Here is a 22,850-nt window from a genome sequence, read left to right as displayed (position 1 = left end):
TTTTGTAATATGAACCAGTGGATATGGTTATGGCTTTTCCCCTCATTTTTACATATCTGTTGTTAATTTAAATTTTATGTAACATTTATACAATAGATTAAAAAATACTGGGCTATGAAAAAACAGAAGTGGCAAGAAATGGAAATGAGAGATCTTCAGCGTCTAGAAGAACTGAAGAAATTAATGGCTGAACAGTCACTAAAAGACAGAGAAAGGTAAAAGAAAATTTAAAATTGTGTGGAAATGGAGGTGGTGAATGGAGTCTTTTGCAATGAGTTAGAATAAATAATATCAGAGGGAGCATTTTTCTATACTTAATGTATCCTTTCAATATTTATATTCACAAATGAATACAATGATATCTATAATGCATTTTAAATTCTCATATTCATACATTAACCTCCGGTTTTTCATTTTGTTCCTTAGATAGCTTCCTAGTTAAAACCCTCACAGAGGATTTGATAGTATTTGATTACCCACTGTGTGCATAAAATGATACTGGCTGCTGCTGTAACTCTCTCTTGACCCAGAAGGAGAAAACCATTATTCAAATAAGAAGGAAAACCCATTTACTGTGACAGAGGCTGGGGAAGACAGTACACAATTATACAGTGCTGTGTGGTGTTTATTATAACATACTTAGGGCATGCCCAATACCTGAAAAAAATCTGGAATTTCCTAGAAATATGTAATTTTAGACCTGGAAAGGACATTTGAGATCAAATAGCCTAGTCTCCTCAGTTTACATGTGAGTACAATAAGAGATTTAAGTTATTTTTTGCAAAGTTACTGTATCAGTTAGGGTCGATTAGGAGACAAAAAACATATAGTAATTTGAACAGGGAAAGTTTAAGAGAAAGAATGATAAACTCTAACAGGAAATCCTTTCTATATAAAGAGATAAATAGCATGCTAAAGAATACCCTTGGACTTAAGGAGGGTTCCCATGGAAGAACCAAGTTTGGAACTGAGGAGCCCTCTCCATGGTTGGGATTCACACCTTACTGTAGAAGCTATGGTCATGACCCCTCTGAATGGTGAAGTTCTCGGGTGGATTAAGACAGAGCTAGCTCAATAGTCACTAGGCAAACAGGGAACACCCAACTTGGGTGCAGGCAGGCCAAAGCTGGAAGCCAATTATTGAGATGCTTGCAAGGCTCAATGGAAATCTGACCATAGAAGTACCTTAGAAATTTGATGGGACTGACCATCAGTGCGCCATTGGAACTCCATGGACACAGCAACACTTGTGTCCCCTACACGTGCTGCTGGCAGCTGTACAGTATGAACAAGAAGGCATAAACACACGAACCAGGAAGGAAATCCCCTTCCTCTGCAGTGTCCTTCAAGCACCCTCTTCTGACACAGCTTAATATTTTGCCAGTGGCAAGGGACAGATAGAGGGTCCACCTCCATTTTCAAAGAGCAGACAATGAAGGGTGGAGCTGTGAGGCATTACACTGATAACTGGCATAGTTATCTAATTTAGCTAGCTCCTTAGTGATTTTCACAAAAGATAAAGAAGAGAGAGCTCTCATTTCATATCATAAATCACAGTAAATTTCCTTTAAATAGTGATCTTCCCTGATATATTTACCTTAGTCACTCTAAAAAGATTTCCTGGAACTCTATACTTTCTGCTTAATTTCACTGGGAACCTAAAATTGCTGTAACAAATAAAACCTATCTTGAAAATTGCCCCTCAGGCCGGGCGCGGTGGCTCAAGCCTGTAATCCCAGCACTTTGGGAGGCCGAGACGGGCGGATCACGAGGTCAGGAGATCGAGACCATCCTGGCTAACACGGTGAAACCCCGTCTCTACTTAAAAATACAAAAAAAAAAACTAGCCGGGCGCGGTGGCGGGCGCCTGTAGTCCCAGCTACTCGGGAGGCTGAGGCAGGAGAATGGCGTGAACCCGGGAGGCGGAGCTTGCAGTGAGCTGAGATCCGGCCATTGCACTCCAGCCTGGGCGGCAGAGCGAGACTCCGTCTCAAAAAAAAAAAAAAAAAAAAAAAAGAAAATTGCCCCTCAGACTTACATATAACTTTGGAAGGCATAACCATTGGATACAATGAGGTTCGTTTGTATCTAGGAAGCTTCCTTTGTGACCCATGTGACTGTTATCTCAAACTCTAATCACTGAGGTTGTAGATTGAATCTGGAGTTTCAAATAGATGCTAAGCATTCCTAAGGATTTTCTGTACAAAATGCACATTATTTCCTAGGTAGCTCAGGATTTTAGAGTTTAGTATAATCTATTACTGAGAGAACTGAGAATATAGCAAAGCCAGGGCTAATGGTTAGAAGGTGAAGCCATCAATGAGAACCCAGATTAACAAACACAAACCAAGACCTAAGTGGATAGAGGCCATGGGTCAGAAACAAGGAGGTGGATAAGAATTCCCAAACAGCTAAATACTAAAGGGCAAGGCAAAGGCAGATTGATCAGTCTAAAGCTATCCTAGCAAAATGAAAGAGAGCCACAGAAATTATAAGGAATGGGGAAAACAGAACAGATATGTAGTTCCAGCATTAGGAGACAGGCTTCCACTAAAATTACCCCTCATAGTCAGGGAGCTTCTTTGATTACAGAGTCATTTCAGTTTTTGCTTCCTGTCCCAATAATTATCAAGATTAGCTGATTCAGAACTTCAGTTGAAAAAGAAGAAAAGGAAAATCAGATTAATCTGCATTACGTAACACAAAAAAATAGGCATATTATAAGATACTAAAAAGAGTACTAAAGACTAGGAGCCCGGAGACCAAGGTTTTAGTCTTGACTCTTTGAATTTTATATGACCTTGGGAAAGTCTGTCATTCCACCTCCACAGGCTCTGTTTTGTCCTCTGTAAAACTGAACTGGATAACTTCTGAGGACAGAGTTAATCAACTTTTAAGGGCCTATGATCTGTTTGTTCAACTCTTATGTTAAAATACTGTAGATTCAGATAATTATGAGTCCAATGCTTATTTGCCAATGGAAAATCAGTGAAAAAGGCCTTTAAAATATCAGTATATATAAGAGATATAATTCTCAGGAAACTTTTTATAATATTATAGAAGTATATTCCTCATTTTGTGACTTAGGGAGATAGAGTTCAACATACAAAATTACTGATAGGTTTTGCTTTTGATAGTAACCAGAAGTTGTCTTCTTTCATAACTACATAGCACTAAGAAATTTGGTTGATTGGTTAAAACATTTTTCTGTACTACTGAAATGCAATTCATAAACCTTGTGTTTGATATCTTAACTACGGACACTTTTTTTCCATATCAGAATAAGCTGGCTTGAAGCAGTTTCCAGATCTGTGTTCAGAACACACACACATATCCTTGAGGGTTTGAAAACTTATGTCATTTACTTCCCTTTTCTATTTTTAAATTCTAAGATTATATTTCTTGAAAACAATATTCAGTGGGGCACAGTGGCTCACGCCTGTAATCCCAGCACTTTGGGAGGCCGAGGCAGGCGGATCATGAGGTCAGGAGATAGAGACCATCCTGGCTAACACGGTGAAACCCTGTCTCTGCTAAAAAAAAAAATACAAAAAAATTAGCTGGGCATGGTGGCAGGCACCTGTAGTCCCAGCTACTCGGGAGGCTGAGGCAGGAGAATGGCGTGAACCCGGGAGGCGGAGCTTGCAGTGAGCCAAGATCGCGCCACTGCACTCCAGCCTGGGCGACAGAGCAAGACTCCATCTCAAAAATAAATAAATAAAATTATATATTAGGTTGAACCACATAAAATTCCATTTTTGTAGGTCAAAATGATTGAGTATTGGCAATTTCATGTGGTTCAACATTAAAACAAGACATATAATTGTTTTATTAATTACATTTACCTTCTCAATCTATTAGAATATGTCTTTTGCCCTCTTCATTTTATCGAAATTGTTTTTGCCCAAGTTTCCACTAACCTCCTAATACCCTATTTTTATTTCTCAACGTGCCATTGAGATTAAGAGGGAAGGCTCTAGAATTGGTTGACATTAGAATACTGGCTCTATCCTTTATAGCTGTGTGAACTTTGGATGAGTTATTTAACTTCTCTGTGCTTCAGTTTCCTCATCTGTACATTGGGGATATAAACAGTATCTACTTCTTAAGATTGTTGCAAGGATCAAATGATACATTGAATGTAACATATTCACTGCCTGGAACACAGTAAGTATTCATTAAATATAAGTGATTCCTATCAATTGACTTTTACATCATGAAATACTAACGTATTTTTTCTCAAAATATTAAAGCAAGAAGGCCACACTTCAAGCCAGAAAGAGAGCCCTCACCAGAACCTGACCATGCTGGCACCTAGATCTTGGGCTTCTAGCCTCCAGAATAGTGAACAAATAAATTTCTGTTGTTCAAGTCACTCAGTCTACGGTATTTTGTCATGATGGCCCAAGCTAACTAATACAATGTTATTATATTATTAAATGTATTGTGCTTTTTTAGCCAGGCCTGGTGGCAGTGGTACCTGTAATTCCAGCTACTCAGGAGGCGGAGGCTGAGGCAGGAGAATTGCTTGAACCCGGGAGGCTGGGGTTGCAGTGAGCCGAGATCATGCCATTGCACTCCAGCCTGGATGACAGAGCGAGACTCCATCTCAAAAAAAAAAAAAAAAAAAGTATTGTGGTTTTTGTTGCTGTTCTTAAAGATTTTATGTAGTACATATATAGGTACATTTTAAATGAATATTTTAAAAATATTCTAAGTAAAATGTAAAAATGAGGACATTATTATAAAAATTAAAGTTAAAGCAAAAGTGCCCTTAACCACTACCCTCATGTAGTCTCTTCTCTAAAAGTCATTGCTTTTATTGTTTTTAAATGCATACACATACATGCTATCTATTTTGTATGTACCTATACAAAATCAAGTTTAAGAACAGCAATAAAAATCACAATACATTTAACAATATAATACCACTGTATTAGTTAGCCTGGGCTGTCATGACAAAATATCATAGACTGGGTGACTTGAACAACAGAAATTTATTTTCTCACTATTCTGAAGGCTAGAAACCCAAGATCAACGTGCCAGCATGGTCAGGTTCTGGTGAGGGGTCTCTTCCTGGCTTGCAGAGTGGGGCCATCTTGCTGTGACTTCACATGGTGAAGAGAGAATCAGCAAGTACTTGAGTGTCTCTTCTTATAAGGGCATGACTCCCACTGTGAGGGCTACATCTCCAAATACTGTCACATTGGGGCTTAGGCCCTCAACATAAGAATTTTGAGCAAACACATTCAGTCTATAGCAACCATTTGTGTAAAAAAAGCATTTATGTATGTACAAATCGACTATTTACTACTAACTTATTTATAGGTTGCTGCTGGCATATAAGTCCTTTGTGCTAGTTAGGAAAAGGTACCTCCTTCTGGTGGCAGAGTGCATATTGCTCCTACTACAAGTGGACAAATTAGGAAAAGATTCCCTTCTGAATCACAGCATACAGCTTGACAAGCAGAGGCAAAGCTGGATGTCATACTTCATTTGGATCTCTGGTCATGGATCAGTTTTGTAAAGCACAAACTTCAAAATGATACATGGTATCTCTGCAAATAAACCTACCTAATTCTTTTAAAATAGTATATATTATTCATATTTCTTCTAAAGTGTAGTTCTGTAGCCATCTGGAACTTATTTTAATGAGTGATATGAGCTAAATTGTTCTAAATTGATAGCCAACTATCTAAACACCAATTATTTAATGATTCATCTTTACCCACTGATTTAACGTGCCACCTTTGTTATATATTACATTTCTAATTATACTTTTATATCCATATGGACTCTTGATTAGATTAAAAACTGATCTATGTTTATAGTTCTACATTGATAGCATGCTGTTTTAATTATTCTGTTTTGCTATCTAGTAGAACAAGTGTTCACTCATTATTCTTTTCAAAAATATCTTAGCTATTCTTATGTCAAATTTCACTTAGAAATGTTGTTGATATTTTTGTGTTGAAATTTTATTAAGGAGAGCTGACACATATACCAAATTTAATCTCCAGCCTGGGGACATGCTTCCAAATAGCTCTACAGTTCTAGACTTCTACTAGATCCTTTAGAAAAGTTCATCATTTTTTTTTTTTTTCTGGTGAGGACAGAAATTATTTTTGAAATAGGTAGAAACTGGTGACCAAGAAGCCAATTATAAGTTTCCTTCAGTAAGCTCTTTGAGAAAAAGTCTCTGAACTAAGGAAGTGACAGTGGGAAGCAGAAGTGCTACAAAAGCTGACAGATGTGTGTGAAGTATTAACATGAGTTAGAGTTGGTGACTCATGTCATCAGGGATGGAGTCTGAAGGAAGACAAAGAATGAAACCCTGAATATTATTGTGCTTTTTCTGGCCTCTTGGGTTGAAAGCTTTAGTTATTTTGTTTTCAGTGTATTTTATTTCCTAACCAATTCATTTGGCTATAGTTTTTTTTTCCTGTTTATTTTGGCCATATTCTACAAGGTTTGAAATATGTGTTTTTATTACCTAATTTCTAGTAGTTTTCATTTCATTTTTGATGTCACAACAATAAATTGATGGATATTGGGGTGCTTGCCACAGCTGAGTTTCAGTTTCATTGCTTGTCTTGTGATGGGCTTCAAATTGGTGAGCAAACTGTATAGCAAAATGTGTAAAAGTTAAAATACTAATCAAAATATGAGTATTAAGTGGAAGATACCTTTAGTTTTTTTGGGTAACAAATGACAGTCTTCAAAATAGACATAAGAACGTATCTTTGTCTTTTTTTTTTTTTTTACCACAATGTTTATTCTTTGTATTATTTCGTTTCTGTAACTCTATGCTCGTGGTTCCTTTCTAGCCATCCCAAAATGTTGCCACTTAGTCCTCCAAAGTCTTCTCCCCCTCCCCCCACCCCACTACGGCTGAAAGCTAAACTGTCTCTCTTTCGCATACAGTGGTTGTTCTTTCTTTTCAGCAGGGCACTGACTGCGCTTCCTAACTAACCTTGTTGGGACCAATACTGGTGCCCTGGTCACTGCAGTGTAGAGTTCTCTACAGCTGCAGTGATTCTTTGATGTATATGTTTATTTTGTTTTCAGGTGATTTTAAACACTTACCCTGTTCCCAGAAACTTTCTTTACTGAGTATTCTTTATGTTGGGTAGCGAAAGAGTCTACACACAGGGAGGAGTAGAAAGCTAGGATATGTAAGGGTCATATCTCATTCACTGTATATCCTTAGCATCACTGCTTTCTATTATCAGTGACTGTTGCAGAGCAAGCAAGCAGAAATTAGACTGTTCTTCCAAGCACAGGGGCCTTTCTCCCCTCTACATTATGACATTTTGAAAATGCTTATTACAATGTTCAATCTTTAACTTTTCTGAAGTTCAGCTCTCTTGTAGTTAACATAACAATCTTCTTCCTCTGTATTTGCCAATTATTGCTTTAATAAGGATAATTATAATTGTGGCCTTTCATTTACTTATCTCCATTGCTGTTTCTTGTAATTTAATAAATAGCTTGCTTTTCTCATTTTACCTCCTTTGTGCTAATTTTAATGTTTCAAAAATGTTTTAACAATATACTCCAGAAGATAATTTTAAAGATTTCTAAAAGCAGATTTACTTAGCTAAGGAGTTCCTCTAGATACCATTTCATGACCAAAAAAACTGAAGTTGCCTACAACCAACAAATGGATGCTACAGGTTCTAAGAACTTTATCAGTCAATGCTCATGTAATACTAGAGCAGCTGTTATTCCATTCTTTGCTACATTAGAATCACTTGGGGAGCTTTTGAAAGTCCTGATGCCCAGGCCAGACCCCAGACCAACTAAATTCATATCTCTGGGGAAAATTCTGATCCCCACATTTTTGGGAAATTCTTAGGGAATTCTAAAGTGCAGCAAAATTTAAGAACCATTGTGCTAGAGTTCTCTCTACACTTTCTGAAGTGTGGGCCCAAAGTCATCTACTGGGTTTTTGAGACCATTCCACTTTTTGCAGAAATGCCCATAATTTTACTTTTCCCAGACAGTACCCTCACTGAGCTCAGAGAGGTCATATAGGTGAAACTTACATTCATAGAACAGTTTATCAATTCTAGAAAACCTCTTCAAGTAAAAATTTTGCATGTTATTTTTCTAACAACCCAGTTATGTGTATGTATGTGTGTGTGTGTGTGTGTTTAGTGGAGAAAACATTGCTTTCCACAGTAAAAAACAAACAAACAAAAAACACTAATTTTAGGTTATTTTTTCCCAAATAACAGCATTTTCCTGTGTTGTAAAACAGTAAACATTTGAAGTTTAAGATGTCAATGACCATTTGGGAAGGAAGAGACTAGAGCCAGCTGCCTTTCTAACACTAAATTGGCCTTGCAAATCTAGTGTGTGTTTTGAGGTGCTTGCCAGCATCGGGGAATTGACAGTTACTGTGTTTTCTAAGTAACAAAGCCAGATGTTTCTCTCTATTTTCCATGTCTTTTCTTAACAATGTGCAAATTTCAACATGTTGTATTGAAAGGCGCTAAGGAAATTTAAAGTGGGTTCACAGTCTAATATTTGAGATCTTTAAAGAGTATGTTTAGTAAAGTGACTTAATCAGAAATTTTTACAAACATTTGTCATGTTTTTGCTTCTCAGCATGAGATTTCTCAAAATTAGTAGGATTGCTCTTGTTCATTAAGTCTCTGTCAACCAAATCCCCATTCCAAGTGGATGTGCCAAATGATATAGTCCAAAGATCACTGTGAACCATTAAACAAATACAGTTCTTAATAGGACTGTTTTGTATTTTATATGTATATTAGAAATGTTTTGCAAATTAGCAGTAACTTAAAAGATGGAAAGAAACCTCATTGGTGGCCAACAGTAATAATAATAATAGTACTTATGACCTGCTCCTCAGTGTAACAAAACAAATTGTGGGAGATGTGTGTGTGTGTTCATAAATTGGGACATGGATACACAGATTATTTGGATATGATTGCAGTAGCTCTCGAATGGAGCTTAGCTAAGCAAGCATGATTGACAGAGAGGATAAGAAATTCAAGGACAAAGCAATATATAGCCATTTTGATGTGAAAATGAGCAAGCAAGCTTGTGCCCGTGGGCAAATGGAACACCAGATGGGCAGAGATGGCACAGCTGAGGGTCATTCAAGAGGTCTTGGATGATGATTTAGCTCCTGATGACTGTACATCAAGTTGACTGTACATATGTGGTTCCTTCCAAACCACAAGCAATTGAAGCATGTCGTTTGCTGAGTAGTTTAGGCTGCTTTTACTTTGTTGTTTACAACTTTGATTTTTGATTTTGGAAATCTTGTTCATTTAAAGAGATACTGGATTTTCATTGTACGCTAAGTTGATCTGTCTGTTGCATTTACTTGTTCGGGTCATAAAATGGAATGTCAGCAAGTATGTGTCTGGTAGAGGCCAGACAACAATCAGAAATGCTTTAGAATATGTTTTTTAAAGTATAAATGAGCGTTATTACATCCCTTTATGCCCACCATTATTTTTGTGTCATATGTATGTGTCAATGAATTGACCACAGATGCTGTAATTCCAAATAGAACATCTAGGTGCTATGATCTTTTTGAGAATAAATTATCTCAAATTCTCCTCTTCAGTAACACAGACTCTTATTTTGGTACATAACTAGTGCTACAGATATTTGAAAGTTTTTGTTGGAGCATTAGGTTGTTTTCTTTCTTTTTTTTATTATTATACTTTAAGTTCTGGGATACATGTGCAGAATGTACAGGTTGGTTATATAGGTATACACGTGCCATGGTAGTTTGCTGCACCCATCAACCCATCATCCACATTAGGTATTTCTCCTAATGCTATCCCTCCTCTAGCCTCCCACCCTGCAACAGTCCCCGGTGTGTGATGTTCCCTTCCCTGTGTCCATGTGTTCTCATTGTTCAACTACTACTTATGAGTGAGAACATGTAGTGTTTGGTTTTCTGTACCTGTGTTAGTTTGCTGAGAATGATGGTTTCCAGCTTCATCCATGTCCCTGCAAAGGACGTGAACTCATCCTTTTTTATGGCTGCATAGTATTCCATGGTGTTTATGTGCCACATTTTCTTTATCCAGTCTGTCACTGATGGACATTTGGGTTGGTTCCAAGTCTTTGCTATTATGAACAGTGCCACAATAAACATACATGTGCATGTGTCTTTATAGCAGAATGATTTATAATCCTGGGTATTGGGTATATACCTAGTAATGGAATTGCTGGGTCAAATGGTATTTCTGATTCTAGATCCTTGAGGAATTGCCACACTGTCTTCCACAATGGTTGAACTAATTTACACTCCCACCAACAGTGTAAAAGCATTCCTATTTCTCCATGTCCTCTCCAGCATCTGTTGTTTCCTGACTTTTTAATGATTGCCATTCTAACTGGCAAGAGACGGTATCTCGTTGTGGTTTTGATTTGCATTTCTCTAATGACCAGAGATGATGAACGTTTTTTCATATGTTTGTTGGCCACATAAATGTCTTCTTTTGAGAAGTGTCTGTTCATATCCTTTGCCCACTTTTTGATGGGCTTGTTTTTTTCTTGTAAATTTGTTTAAGTTCCTTGTAGATTCTGGATATTAGCCCTTTGTCAGATGGAGAGATTGCAAAATTTTTCTCCCATTCTGTAGGTTGCCTGTTCGCTCCGATGATAGTTTCTTTTGCTGTGCAGAAACTCTTTATTTTAATTAGATCCCATTTGTCAATTTTGGTTTTGTTGCCATTGCTTTTGGTGTTGTAGTCATGAAGTCTTTGCCCAAGCCTATGTCCTGAATGGTATTGCTGAGGTTTTCTTCTAGGTTTTTTATGGTTTTAGGTATTATATTTAAGTCTTTAATCCATCTTGAGTTAATTTTTGTATAAGGTGTAAGGAAGAGATCCAGTTTCAGTTTTCTGCATATGGCTAGCCAATTTTCCCAACACCACTTATTAAATAGGGAATCATTTCCCCATTGCTTGTTTTTGTCAGATTTGTCAAAGATCAGATGGTTTCAGATGTGTGGCATTATTTCTGAGGCCTCTATTCTGTTCCATTGGTCTATATATCTGTTTTGGTACCAGTACCATGCTGTTTTGGTTACTGTAGTCTTGTAGTATAGTTTGAAGTCAGGTAGTGTGATGCCTCCAGCTTTGTTCTTTTTGCTTAGGATTTTCTTGGCTATATGAGCTCTTTTTTGGTTCTGTGTGAAATTTAAAGTAGTTTTTTTCCAATTCTGTGAAGAAAGTCAATGGTGGCTTGATGGGGATAGCACTGAATCTATAAATTACTTTGGGCAGTATGGCCATTTTGACGATATTGATTATTCCTATCCATGAGCATAGAATGTTTTTCCATTTGTTTTTGTCCTCTCTTATTTACTTGAACAGTGATTTGTAGTTCTCTATGAAGAGGTCCTTCACATCCCTTGTAAGTTGTATTCCTAAGTATTTTATTCTCTTTGAAGCAATTGTGAATGGGAGTTCACTCATGATTTGGCTCTCTGTTTGTCTGTTATTGGTGTATAGGAATGCTTGTGATTTTTGCACGTATATTTTGTATCCTGAGACTTTGCTGAATTTGCTTATCAGCTTAAGGAAATTTTGGACTGAGGTGAGGGGGTTTTCTAAATATACAATCATGTCATCTGCAAGCAGAGACAATTTGACTTCATCTCTTCTTGTTCGAATGCCCTTTATTTCTTTCTCTTGCCTGATTGCCCTAGCCAGAACGTCCAATACTGTGGTGAATAGGAGTGGTGAGAGAGGGCATTGTTGACTTGTGCCAGTTTTCAAAGGGAATGCTTCCAGCTTTTTCCCATTCAGTATGCTGTTGGCTGTAGGTTTGTCATAAATAGCTCTTATTATTTTGAGATATGTTCCTTCAGTGCCTAGTTTTTAGCATGAGAGGGTTTTAGCATGAAGGGGTGTTGAATTTTATTGAAGGCCTTTTCAGCATCTATTGAGATAATCACATGATTTTTGTCATTGGTTCTGTTTATGTGATAGATTATATTTATTGATTTGCATATGTTGAACCAGCCTTGCATCCCAGGAATGAAGCCAACTTGATCATGGTGGATAAGTTTTTTGATGTGCTTCTGGATTTGGTTTGCCAGTATTGTATTGAGGTTTTTCACATCAGGGATATTGACCTGAAATTTTCTTTTTTGTTGAGTCTCTGCCAGGTTTTGGTATCAGGATGACACTGGCCTCATAAAATGAGTCAGGGAGGAATCCTTTTTCTGTTGTTTGGAATAGTTTCAGAAGGAATGGTACCAGCTCCTCTTTGTACCTCTGGGAGAATTTGGCTGTGAATCTGTCTGATCTTGGGCTTTTTTTTTTTTTTTTTTTTTTTGGTTGAAAGGCTATTAACTACTGCCTCAACTTTAGAACTTGTTATTGATCTATTCAGGGATTTGACTTCTCCCTGGTTTAGACTTGGGAGGGTGTATGTGTCCAGGAATTTATTGATTTCTTCTAGATTTTCTAGTTTATTTGCATAGAGTGTTTATAGTATTCTCTGATGGTAGTTTGTTTTTCTGTGGGATCAGTGGTGATATCCCTTTTATCATTTTCTATTGTGTCTATTTGATTCTTCTCTCTTTTATTCTTTATTAGTCTGGTTGGCAGTCTATCTATTTTGTTAATGTTTTCAAAAAAACAGCTCTGGGATTCATTGATTTTTTTTGAAGGGTTTTTTGTGTCTCTATCTCCTTCAGGTCTGCTCTGATCTTATTTATTTCTTGCATTCTGCTAGCTTTTGAATTTATTTGTTCTTGCTTCTCTAGTTCTTTTAATTGTGATATTAGGGTGTCAGTTTTACATCTTTTCTGCTTTCTCCTGTGGGCATTTAGTGCTATAAATTTCCCTGTAAACACTACTTTAGCTGTGTCCCAGAGATTGTGGTACATTGTGTCTTGGTTCTCATTGGTTTCAAAGAACTTTTTTTTTTTTTTTGAGATGGAGTCTTGCTCTGTCACCCAGGCTGGAGTGCAGTGGTGCGATCTCAGCTCACTGCAAGCTCCACCTCCTGGGTTCACGCCATTCTGCTGCCTCAGCCTCCTGAGTACCTGGGACTATGGGTGCCTGCCACCATGCCCGGCTAATGTTTTTTTTTTTGTTTTTTGTTTTGTATTTTTAGTAGAGACAGGTTTCACCATGTTGGTCAAGATGGTCTCGATCTCCTGACCTCATGATCCACCCACCTCGGCCTCCCGAAGTGCTGTGATTACAGGCGTGAGTCACTGCACCCGGCCTTGAATGAATTTCTTAATCCTGCATTCTAATTTGATTGCACTGTGGTCTGAGAGACTGTTATGATTTCTGTTCTTTTGCATTTGCTGAGGAGTGTTTTACTTCTAACTCTGTGGTCAATTTTAGAGTGAGTGCAATGTGGTGCTGACAAGAATGCATATTCTGTTGACTTGGGGTGGAGAGTTCTGTAGATGTCTATTTGGTCTGCTTGATGCAGAGCTGAGTTCCGTCCTCAATATCCTTGTTAATTTTCTCTCATTGTTCTGTCTAATATTGACAGTGGGGTATTAAAGTCTCCCACTATTATTGTGTGGGAGTCTAAGTCTCTTTGTAGGTCTCTAAGAACTTGCTTTATGAATCTGTGTGCTCCTGTATGGGGTGCATATATATTTAGGATAGCTCGCTCTTCTTGTTGCTTCTATACCTTTACCATTATGTAATGCCCTTTTTTGTCTTTTTTTGATCTTTGTTGGTTTAAAGTCTGTTTTATCAGAGACTAGGATTGCAACTCCTGCTTTTTTTTTTTTTGCTTTCCATTTGCTTGGTAAATATTCCTCCATCCCTTTATTTTGAGCCTATGTGTGTCTTTGCACATGAGATGGGTCTCTTGAATACAGCACACCAATGGGTATTGACTTTTTATCCAATTTGCCAATCTGTGTTTTTTAATTGGGGCATTTAGCCCATTTACATTTAAGGTTAATATTGTTATGTGTGAATTTGATCCTGTCATTATGATGCTAGCTAGTTATTTTGCCCATTAGTTGATGCAGTTTCTTCATGGTGTTGATGATCTACAATTTGGTATGTTTTTGCAGTGGCCGGTACTGGTTTTTCTTTCTGTATTTAGTGCTTCCCTCAGGAGCTCTTGTAAGACAGGCCTCATGGTGGCAAAATCTCTCAGCATTTGCTTGTCTGTAAAGGATTTTATTTCTCCTTCACTTATGAAGCTTAGTTTGGCTAGATATGAAATTCTGAGTTGAAAATCATTTTCTTTTAGAATGTTGAATATTGGCCCTCACTCTCTTCTGGCTTCTAGGGTTTCTGCAGAGATATCCACTGTTAGTCTGATGGGCATCCCTTTGTGGGTAACCCAGCCTTTCTCTCTGGCAGCCTTTACGCCTATATGTAGAGGTAAATGCTTTGCAGCTTCCTCAGCAGTAAAGGATGCTGTGTCCTCCAGTATGTCACCCAGTATTTGTGAGTGATATGGAGGCAATCATTATATACTTTACTGATGTCTTTATTACTAATCTCTTAGGGAGTTTTACTAAGCAGTTTTAAGTAATGAAATACTGACCTTTTGGGCATAAACTTTGCAAAGATTTTATAAAGCTGCAGGGCTAGGTAGGCAGAAACTTATCTGGTATAGGTTAAATGAAGGAAGGAGAATAAAGCCATGGATTGGGAGAAATAAAATGGTAGCTTTTACAATATGCCAGTACCCTGGTGGATACCATAGAACTCCAGGCACTTGAAGTTTATTCTTTTGGGGGACTACCCCTGAAAAAAAATATATATATGTATAAAAATATACATTTATGTTTATTTATATCTATACATACATAAATACAGCCATCAGATGATATTAAATAAGAATTAGAAGGTTAGTGAAGGGAGTATGTTTATAATCTGGGGTTATTTTTTTATATATTCTAACATAAGTTTTACAGTGTCACATAATTTTAAAGCTGGGAGGAATCTTACAATGCATCTAGTCCATCCTCCTTGCATTTACAAAGGTTTTAGCTTACAAGCAACAGAAATCCTTTGTAGTTAAATTTTGTAGTAAAAAGATTTCTGTGGAAAGATTTTTTTTTTTTTTTTTGAGACAAAGTCTCACTCTGTTGCCCCAGGCTGGTGTGCAGTGGCATGATCTTGGCTCACTGCAAGCTCCGCCTCCCGGGTTCCCGCCATTCTCTGGACTCAGCCTCCCAAGTAGCTGGGACTACAGGTGCCCACCACCACGCCTGGCTAATTTTTTTTTTGTAATTTTAGTAGAGACGGGGTTTCACCGTGGTCTCAATCTCCTGACCTCATGATCTACCCACCTTGGCCTTCCAAAGTGCTGGGATTACAGGCATGAGCCACCATGCCCAGCCGGAAAGATATTTGACTAACCCACAGAAGCATCAGTTAGGCCACAGACCCAAGCTTACCAAACAGTTGGGAATAATGAAATCTGGGAAGACAGAAAAGAATCAGGTTTGGAACCCAACTCCCTTCGGAATTATCCTCTTAAGTTTAAATATGACTAATGGACACCATGGCGTGCCTCCTCCTCTGTGGTGTCATGACATTGGACATCTCTGCTGGCAACACTGCCTTTGTTCCTGTTCCTGTCGTGCCACCCAGCTCAGGGTCCTAACAGCTCCTCAACAGGCCCTGCTTCTCTGCACCACTGACTTCTAAGTACAGCATCCATGGGGCTGAGCTCAGGTCCCACACTCATGCTCTAACTGCAAAGGAGGCTGGGAAAGCATGCATCAGGCCTCCGCTTACAGTGGGAGTTTCTACAAAGGAGGAAGGGGGCTCAGAAGCCGAGAAAAAAGAAAGAGAACACCTTCTACAGTTCACAGCTTTAGTTGGAAAAATCAACACATAGCCTTCTTTCTATACTTAAAACAGCAAAAAATTTGCTTCCACCTAACACTGTTGTTTTACCTTTTACAACCCAAAATGTACTCACTTCATTCCCAAAGGGAATAAACTTAAAGTCTTATTTGTGACAGCATCCAGCTCCAAATCCAGGATCCCTAGGTCATATCTTTTTGTCCCATCATCCTCTCATCTTGTCATGATCTATCTTGATATTCCATGACCTGTGAATGGAATTTTAAAGTTCACTACCAATAACAATGCCTCATATAAAATAGTATAGAAAAGGGAGGTGAAGGAAGTGAACAGAAAGTGTGTATGTGTTTGTGTGTGTGTGTGCGTGTGTGTGTGTCAGATCAAGGATGAACACCTTTCTGTAAGTGGTCCTTGCTTCTGCAAATGGTCAAGATCATAATTCAGATTTATAATTTCCCTTCTCTACTGTGAATTACATATGCCCTTTGCTTTCAGCCAGCATCTTGACTGATTGCAGTTCTTTACTTAATAGGTTGACTGCTACCTTTTCTGAAGGACTTGCTTGCATAGGTTGACTTTTATCCCTGGCATACAATTCCATAAGATGTCCTAGGGATTCTTTGGATTTCATCTGCTTCTCCCTGCCTGTATTAAATTATAGTACTCCTATATCCCCTTGATAGGTCTATTGTTCCAACCAACATTGTAACCTTCTTTTATGTCTGTTTGCTTCATGGTATGACAAACCCCAAAAGGCAAACATTTGCATCAGATCTTAAGTCAATGTAACCATTGTTGTCCTCCGATGGAAGCCTTAGAAGTAAAACCAGCAGAGCCTGGAGTCCTGGGGATGGGGAACAGAAATTTTATTAAAGGATCTTTGGTATTAATTGTGAAAAGCACCATTCCCACTTGTATTTAATGGTACAACTATGTGCATATTCTGTCTTTGTGAGAAATGGCACCATATATTGGTCACTAATCAGAGCAAAATCACTTCTTACAAAACAGCATTGAACCTCAGAAAATATTGCTTCCCAGTTCATTCTGTAGCGGAGTCTTCAATTGGCTATCTGTCGTTTTATAAGGACAGCAGCATCCGGGTGATGCGGTGAATGCCTGCGCTCCAGCCTATTGCTCTACTTCTTACACAGTAAATGGACTTCCTTAGGAAGAAACAATGTCCTGTGGGATATTATGGATACACAGTTGGCACAAAAACAGTGTATAGTGAAAGAAAATCCAATTATTTTTTTCTGTCCTTTCCATGATAAAAGTGTGCAATAAAATATTGGAACTGGCTAAAATTGGCTGATTCCCCTGGGGTATTATGCCATGTTAAGGACTCACAGGTACAGTAGTCGGATTAGCCTTGATAAAAGCAACCTACATGGTTGAGCAGTCCATAGCCCCTGTTCCCATCACTAGGAGCATTTTATCGTAAGCCCATTGAGCAAGTGGCAGGTTGCTGGAGAAGAAGACTGATACACACATAATAGGCCGTGACTCCCACCTACTTCTTTAAAATCACCTCCATACAATATATGTGCACTCTGGACTAATTCCAACAATTTTTCGGAGACTTATTTTCACAAATCCTCCAATCTTATTCCTTCAATGTCCGTAACCTACTGGCCAAACCATTAGCTACTGCCCACAAAATGTTACTAATCCATCTTTTATTCATCTGTTAAAAACTATTTGTTGAATACTAATATGAGCCAGTCACTAATTCTTTACATCAGGTAAAGTGAACATGGAAATCATCCTATAGAAATTACATTTGCATGGTAAATTTCCCTCCTCAGTCCCCTTTCAGGGACTTCTCTGAGCAGTGCCATCAATCCCAGCACTCAGCTTCTGTCTGGACCAGTGCATGTGTAGATCCAGCTGTAAAACTGGCTCATTTTTTCCTTTCTCCAGAGGGGGTCTTAGGGGCTGTGGGTGTGGGTTGAAGGAGGGATGCTGCTGTGGCAGGAGTGGCATGCTGAGTGGGAGCTGCCTGTCTGTGTAAATTACTTGGGTCTTCAGGCCCATTCCACTTTGGTTTAATGAGTTGGTACTGCTTAGGCACTCCTAGAAGCATCTGGTGGCTCAGATGACACCCAGCTCATTAGAATAGCTGTGAGTCTCATTGTTACCTGGTATCTTAAGATCAGGAGCCAAACTCTTGTTTCTGAAATGGAGGTTAAAAAAATACATACCTCATATGGTTCTTGTGAGGGATAAACACACTAAAACATGGAAAACACTTACTACAATGCCTACCACATGTATCTGCTTGACAAATGATAGTTATCATAATGATCACCAGGGTCCAATAGTGATTAAAGAGCTAGATCTTAAAAGAAAAATTACAACTTGCAAGGACAGCACGATTGTGCTGCAGAGCCCTGAAGGTCTCTACTATGTGAGAACCTCTAAAGGTTTTGACATGCTCTATAAGACATTCTAGTCACCCAGAATACACCAGGGCACCAGTGAACTCTCTGCACCAAGGCCAAGTGGCATTGCCGTCTGCATCATGACCTGGACCAGCTGGACAGCTTTCTCTTGTTCTGACCGGTGTTCATACTGTTAGCTGTTTAGATCACTCACTAAACTGACTGGAGTGGCATTCACAAATGCTGATTTTGCTACCTTCCAAACCTACAAAGAATCATCTGGCATTATGATTGTCTTTTTTTAATGTGGAGTAAGAAAATCTGTATTAAAATCCCTACCTTACCACTTCCTACCTCTATGACCTTAGTCAAGTTACCGATGTCACTGAACACACCCAAGTGGTTGTTAGCAGAATTAAAGGAAATGATGTATATAAAGCACCCGGAGTACAATACACACTATTATATTCATTTCTCTCGACACCTTCCTCCTTATCTACAATGTTTAGCCAGCTGTCTCTGGGGCTTTGCTATATGGATGTCTCTCTGGCACTTCACATTTTCCGTGCCTCAGGTAAAGATATGCATCGCTCTCTCCACCCTGTTCTTCCTCCGGCATTCCCTTTTCTGTAAATGACAACAGGATGTACTCACTGCCCAATCAGAAGCCCAAGGTGACTCTTCCCTCTCTTACTCCCCACTCCTACAGCCAAGGGCTTATTAAATTCTGGAAATTTACCTTTTGAATATCGATATCCTTTGCTATCACCCTGATAGGGCCACCATCCTCTCTCACCTGAATTGCAGCCACAACACCTACTTCTTCAGCCTTGCCCCAAAGCAAACACAGCTAGTCATGTCATTCAGATACTGAAAACCCTTCTGTGGTTTTTCTTCACACTTTGAGTAAAGTTCAGATGCCTTAATGTTGCCCATGGGATACCCAAAGCTGGACTCTGCTTAGCTCTTTAATCTGTCACTGGACTCCTGCCCCTCCTACTCCTCTCCAGACTGCTGGGCTCTGTCAGTTCCTGGTAGATCCACTGGGTCTTCAGATGGATGTTTCTTCTACTGGGAACATTCCTGTGGCTGACTATATTCATGTGTTCTTCGTGTCTCTGCACAAATGTGACTTCCTCAGTGAGACCTTCTTTGGCCCCTTGTTGAAGTTAGGTCGTCTTGGTGTATGTTTTCATGATGCCTGTTGAGATGAATTTGGACAGAGTCAAGAATTTTGACAGGACATGGAGAGGATAGTTTGTCTCTGCTTCATAATTTCTGGAGTTGGAGCTTGGAGAACTTGAATGGCTGGGGAGGGGAATAATCTGATGACTTCTTTCATCTGGGCTGAGATGACTAGAAAGCTGGGTGTAGGAAAACCAAACACCGCATGTTCTCACTCATAGGTGGGAACTGAACAATGAGATCACTTGAACTCAGGAAGGGGAACATCACACACCGGGGCCCATCATGGGGAGGGGGGAGGGGGGAGGGATTGCAGTGGGAGTTATACCTGATGTAAATGACGAGTTGATGGGTGCTGACGAGTTGATGGGTGCAGCACACCAACATGGCACAAGTATACATATGTAACAAACCTGCACGTTATGCGCATGTACCCTAGAACTTAAAGTATAATAATAATAAAAAATAAAAAAATTTTTAAAATTTAAAAAATTTAAAAAGAAAAAAAAAAAAAAAAAAGAAAGCTGGGTGTAGCTGGGAACTGTCATCTGGAGCCATGCATGGCCTCTCCATGAAGCTTGGCTTCTTCAAAGCATAGTGGCCTCAGAGGAGCCAGACTTCCTTTATAATGCCTCTGAGCTCCAGGAGCTTGTCTTCCAACAAAAAAGGCGGAAGCCTTAAAGCTTTCATGACTTAGTCTTGGAAATCACATAGTGTTGCTTCTATTTTATCCACTGGTCAAAGTAATTATAAGGCCCATCAAGATTCAAGTAGAAGGCATTTAGGTCCAAACTCTCAATAGGAGGAGTATCAAATAATTTGTGATCCCATATCAAAACCCACCATAGTGCCCTTTTCCTGTACAATCTTAACACTCATTTTGTATTGTAATTACTTGTTAAATGTTTATCTTCTCCAGTAAACTCCAGTAAATTCTATTGAAGTAGAATTTGCATCTGTCTTCACCATCCTACCTTTGTATCTGGCATATTATAGGTAACCCATCTCAATAAATATTCATTGAGAAGAGGAAAATAACTAGCATAAACCACTACTAGACAAATGGTAGGGCCCTGATTTGTTATAGTTGAATGAACCACACTTGTTTTAGTTCTGGTTAAACTACAAGAATAAGGAATTGTCTCTTGGTTATTTACGTTTGCCTTTTTGTTCTAAACAAAGGAAAGAGTAACATCCCAAAATTGTCAAGCCTGAGTATTAAAGATCATAAATCTTAAAGTCATCTAGCTCAATGGTTTTAATGTTTAAATCTCTTCCACTTCTCTACTAAGTGTTCCTACATTTCATACATCCTATGTACATGTCCATCTCCTGATGTTGAACTTGCTATCTTTGAGGGCATTATATTTTATCTTTTGATAGCTATAGAATTTTTTTCTTTTCCTTTTTTTATTCCTTTTTTTTTATAGTAAGCTCAGATCTGTCTCTGGTACACATTGGTCCTCCTTTTATTGTTTGAGACCATGTGAAACAAATGTAAATCTTTCTCCTAACAAACTTTTAATATTGAGGATATTATATCTTTCTCTTTCCCCATATCTGTCTCCATCCCTATAAGGTCTTTCTTTTATGAGTTCTTTTTGGAGGGAGTATGCTTTCAACTCATTTGCCATTTTAGTGGAGGAGGGTTTAGGAGGAAAATCCTCACTGGCCAGAGGACACCACAGTGATGATGCCCACACGTCGTGGTTCAGGATCACTATGGCATTATTGTTAAAGGATATAAATTATTACAAATAAAGCTTATTGCTTAGGAAGTTATTTGTGTCAGTATCTAATATATATTTATTTAAATAAGATAAGTTCGTATCTGAAAGCAAACCCATTGTACTGCACAGATATATTAACATGAGATTGACCTGTCAAGGTAAAGGCCTCAAAGCACAGACAGTGGGTAAGGTGGCTTCACTCGCAGAAGGGAGCAAATAAGACATTGCTCTCCAACTCTGAGTAGATTCTGGACTAACGGACCAAGGTTCCAGTTACCAGTACCTTCATTATGACTCCTTCAATCACGCTGATTGCAAACTAGAAGCAAGCCTCCCTACTTAGAGCAGCTCATGGACTTCTTTAATCTTGGAGGTCTCAGAGGAGTCTCCTGCTCTCTGCTCAGTGGCTTAAGAGTATAGTGCTGCTCAAACCTGTCACACCATCCAAGAGAGCCCCTTTCCTTCACCAAAGTTAAGCTAGGCAGCTAAAAGGACAGCTAACACAAAGATTCAATTGTAAGTTTTCCCTTTTCTTCTCTGGGTTAGTCCATATCTGGCCCTCTGCCTATTTTTTTGTATTGCCTGCAAGCTAAGAATGTGTTTTTGCATATTTAAATGGTTGAAAAAAGAAGACAAAAAAGAATTTGTGTTGTGTAGAAATTAAATGAAATTAAAATTTCTGTGTCCATAAGTAAAGTTTTGTTGGAACAGAGCCATGTTTATTTGTCTCTGGCCGCTTTCGTGTGCTGCAATGACGGAGTTGAATAGATGCCAACAGAGACTGTATGGCCTGCCGGCCTGAAATATTTATTCTTTGGCACCCTTTCCACAAAACGTATGCTAATCCCAGGTCTAGCAGGATGGTGGAAGATGCGGGGAACATTAGTATTGCTGCTTAAAAGCAAAATATTCTTACATACTTGGGTTCTATCTCACCTTTAGAAAAACTGAACTGAAATGAAGGAAAGCTGAGAAAACTTGACATTCTATTAAACCTAAGACACCATTCTCATCTGATTACATTCCTTTCTGCCTATTCACTTCCACAGTGTAACACTCAGAGCCTTATGTATGGTCTGACCCTTCTGCTAAAACAGAGCAAAGTTATAAGCTTCTTTCCCCAGGATATATACATTAATTAATTTTGCCCAAAGTGGGAAAGTATTTGTGTGTATGTGTATGGAACACTTTAAAAAATTCACTTGGAACAGTGATAATATTTTTCTTTCTCTCCCACCCTTTTCTCTAAATTTTAATTATTGATAAAATTTCAAGCTAAGGAAGAGTTATAAGAATAGTGCAAATAATTTCTACCCAGTTTTACTAATTTTTAATATTTTTCCCAATTTGCTTCATCGTTTGTACTCTTTCTCTCTCTATATACACACACACACACACACACACACACACACACACACACTTTGTTTTGCCATGCCATTTGAAAGAAAGTTGCAGACATCATGACACTTTATCACTATGTTGACATGAATTAGCCAAGAATAAGGACAATTACCTACTTAACCATGATACCATTGTGATACCTAAGAAAATGAATGGTAATTCCATAATATCTAATAGTACCTAGCCATATTCATATTTCCCCAATTGTCCTAAAAATGTTTTTTATAACCCCTCCCAACTAAGATAATATAACCACATGAGGAAAAAAACTATCTTAACTAACTTGAAAACTCTGGGCCAGGCTTGGTGGCTCACACCTGTAATCCTAGCACTTTAGGAAG

The 22,850-nt window shown here is 38.5% G+C and overlaps 1 protein-coding gene across 20 annotated transcripts in view; it reads left to right on the top strand.

Moving 5' to 3' along the window:
- CCDC148 (coiled-coil domain containing 148) overlaps positions 1-22,850 on the top strand; it is a 279,411-nt gene that overhangs the window by 224,853 nt on the left and 31,708 nt on the right. For all 20 annotated transcript variants that reach the window (XR_012421116.1, XR_010579884.2, XM_065525533.2 and 17 more), the window contains one exon: positions 97-215. Coding sequence is in view for 18 of the 20 variants with exons in the window: in XM_065525533.2 (XP_065381605.1) it covers positions 97-215 (119 nt within the window). In the remaining 2 variants the exon portion in view is untranslated. The remainder of the gene's footprint in view (positions 1-96; positions 216-22,850) is intronic.

The sequence above is a fragment of the Macaca fascicularis genome, chromosome 12, assembly GCF_037993035.2.
Source record: "Macaca fascicularis isolate 582-1 chromosome 12, T2T-MFA8v1.1".
Lineage (NCBI taxonomy): Eukaryota > Metazoa > Chordata > Mammalia > Primates > Cercopithecidae > Macaca > Macaca fascicularis.
Note: the sequence above shows the minus strand (reverse complement) of the source record. Positions and strands in the feature narration are given on the sequence as shown.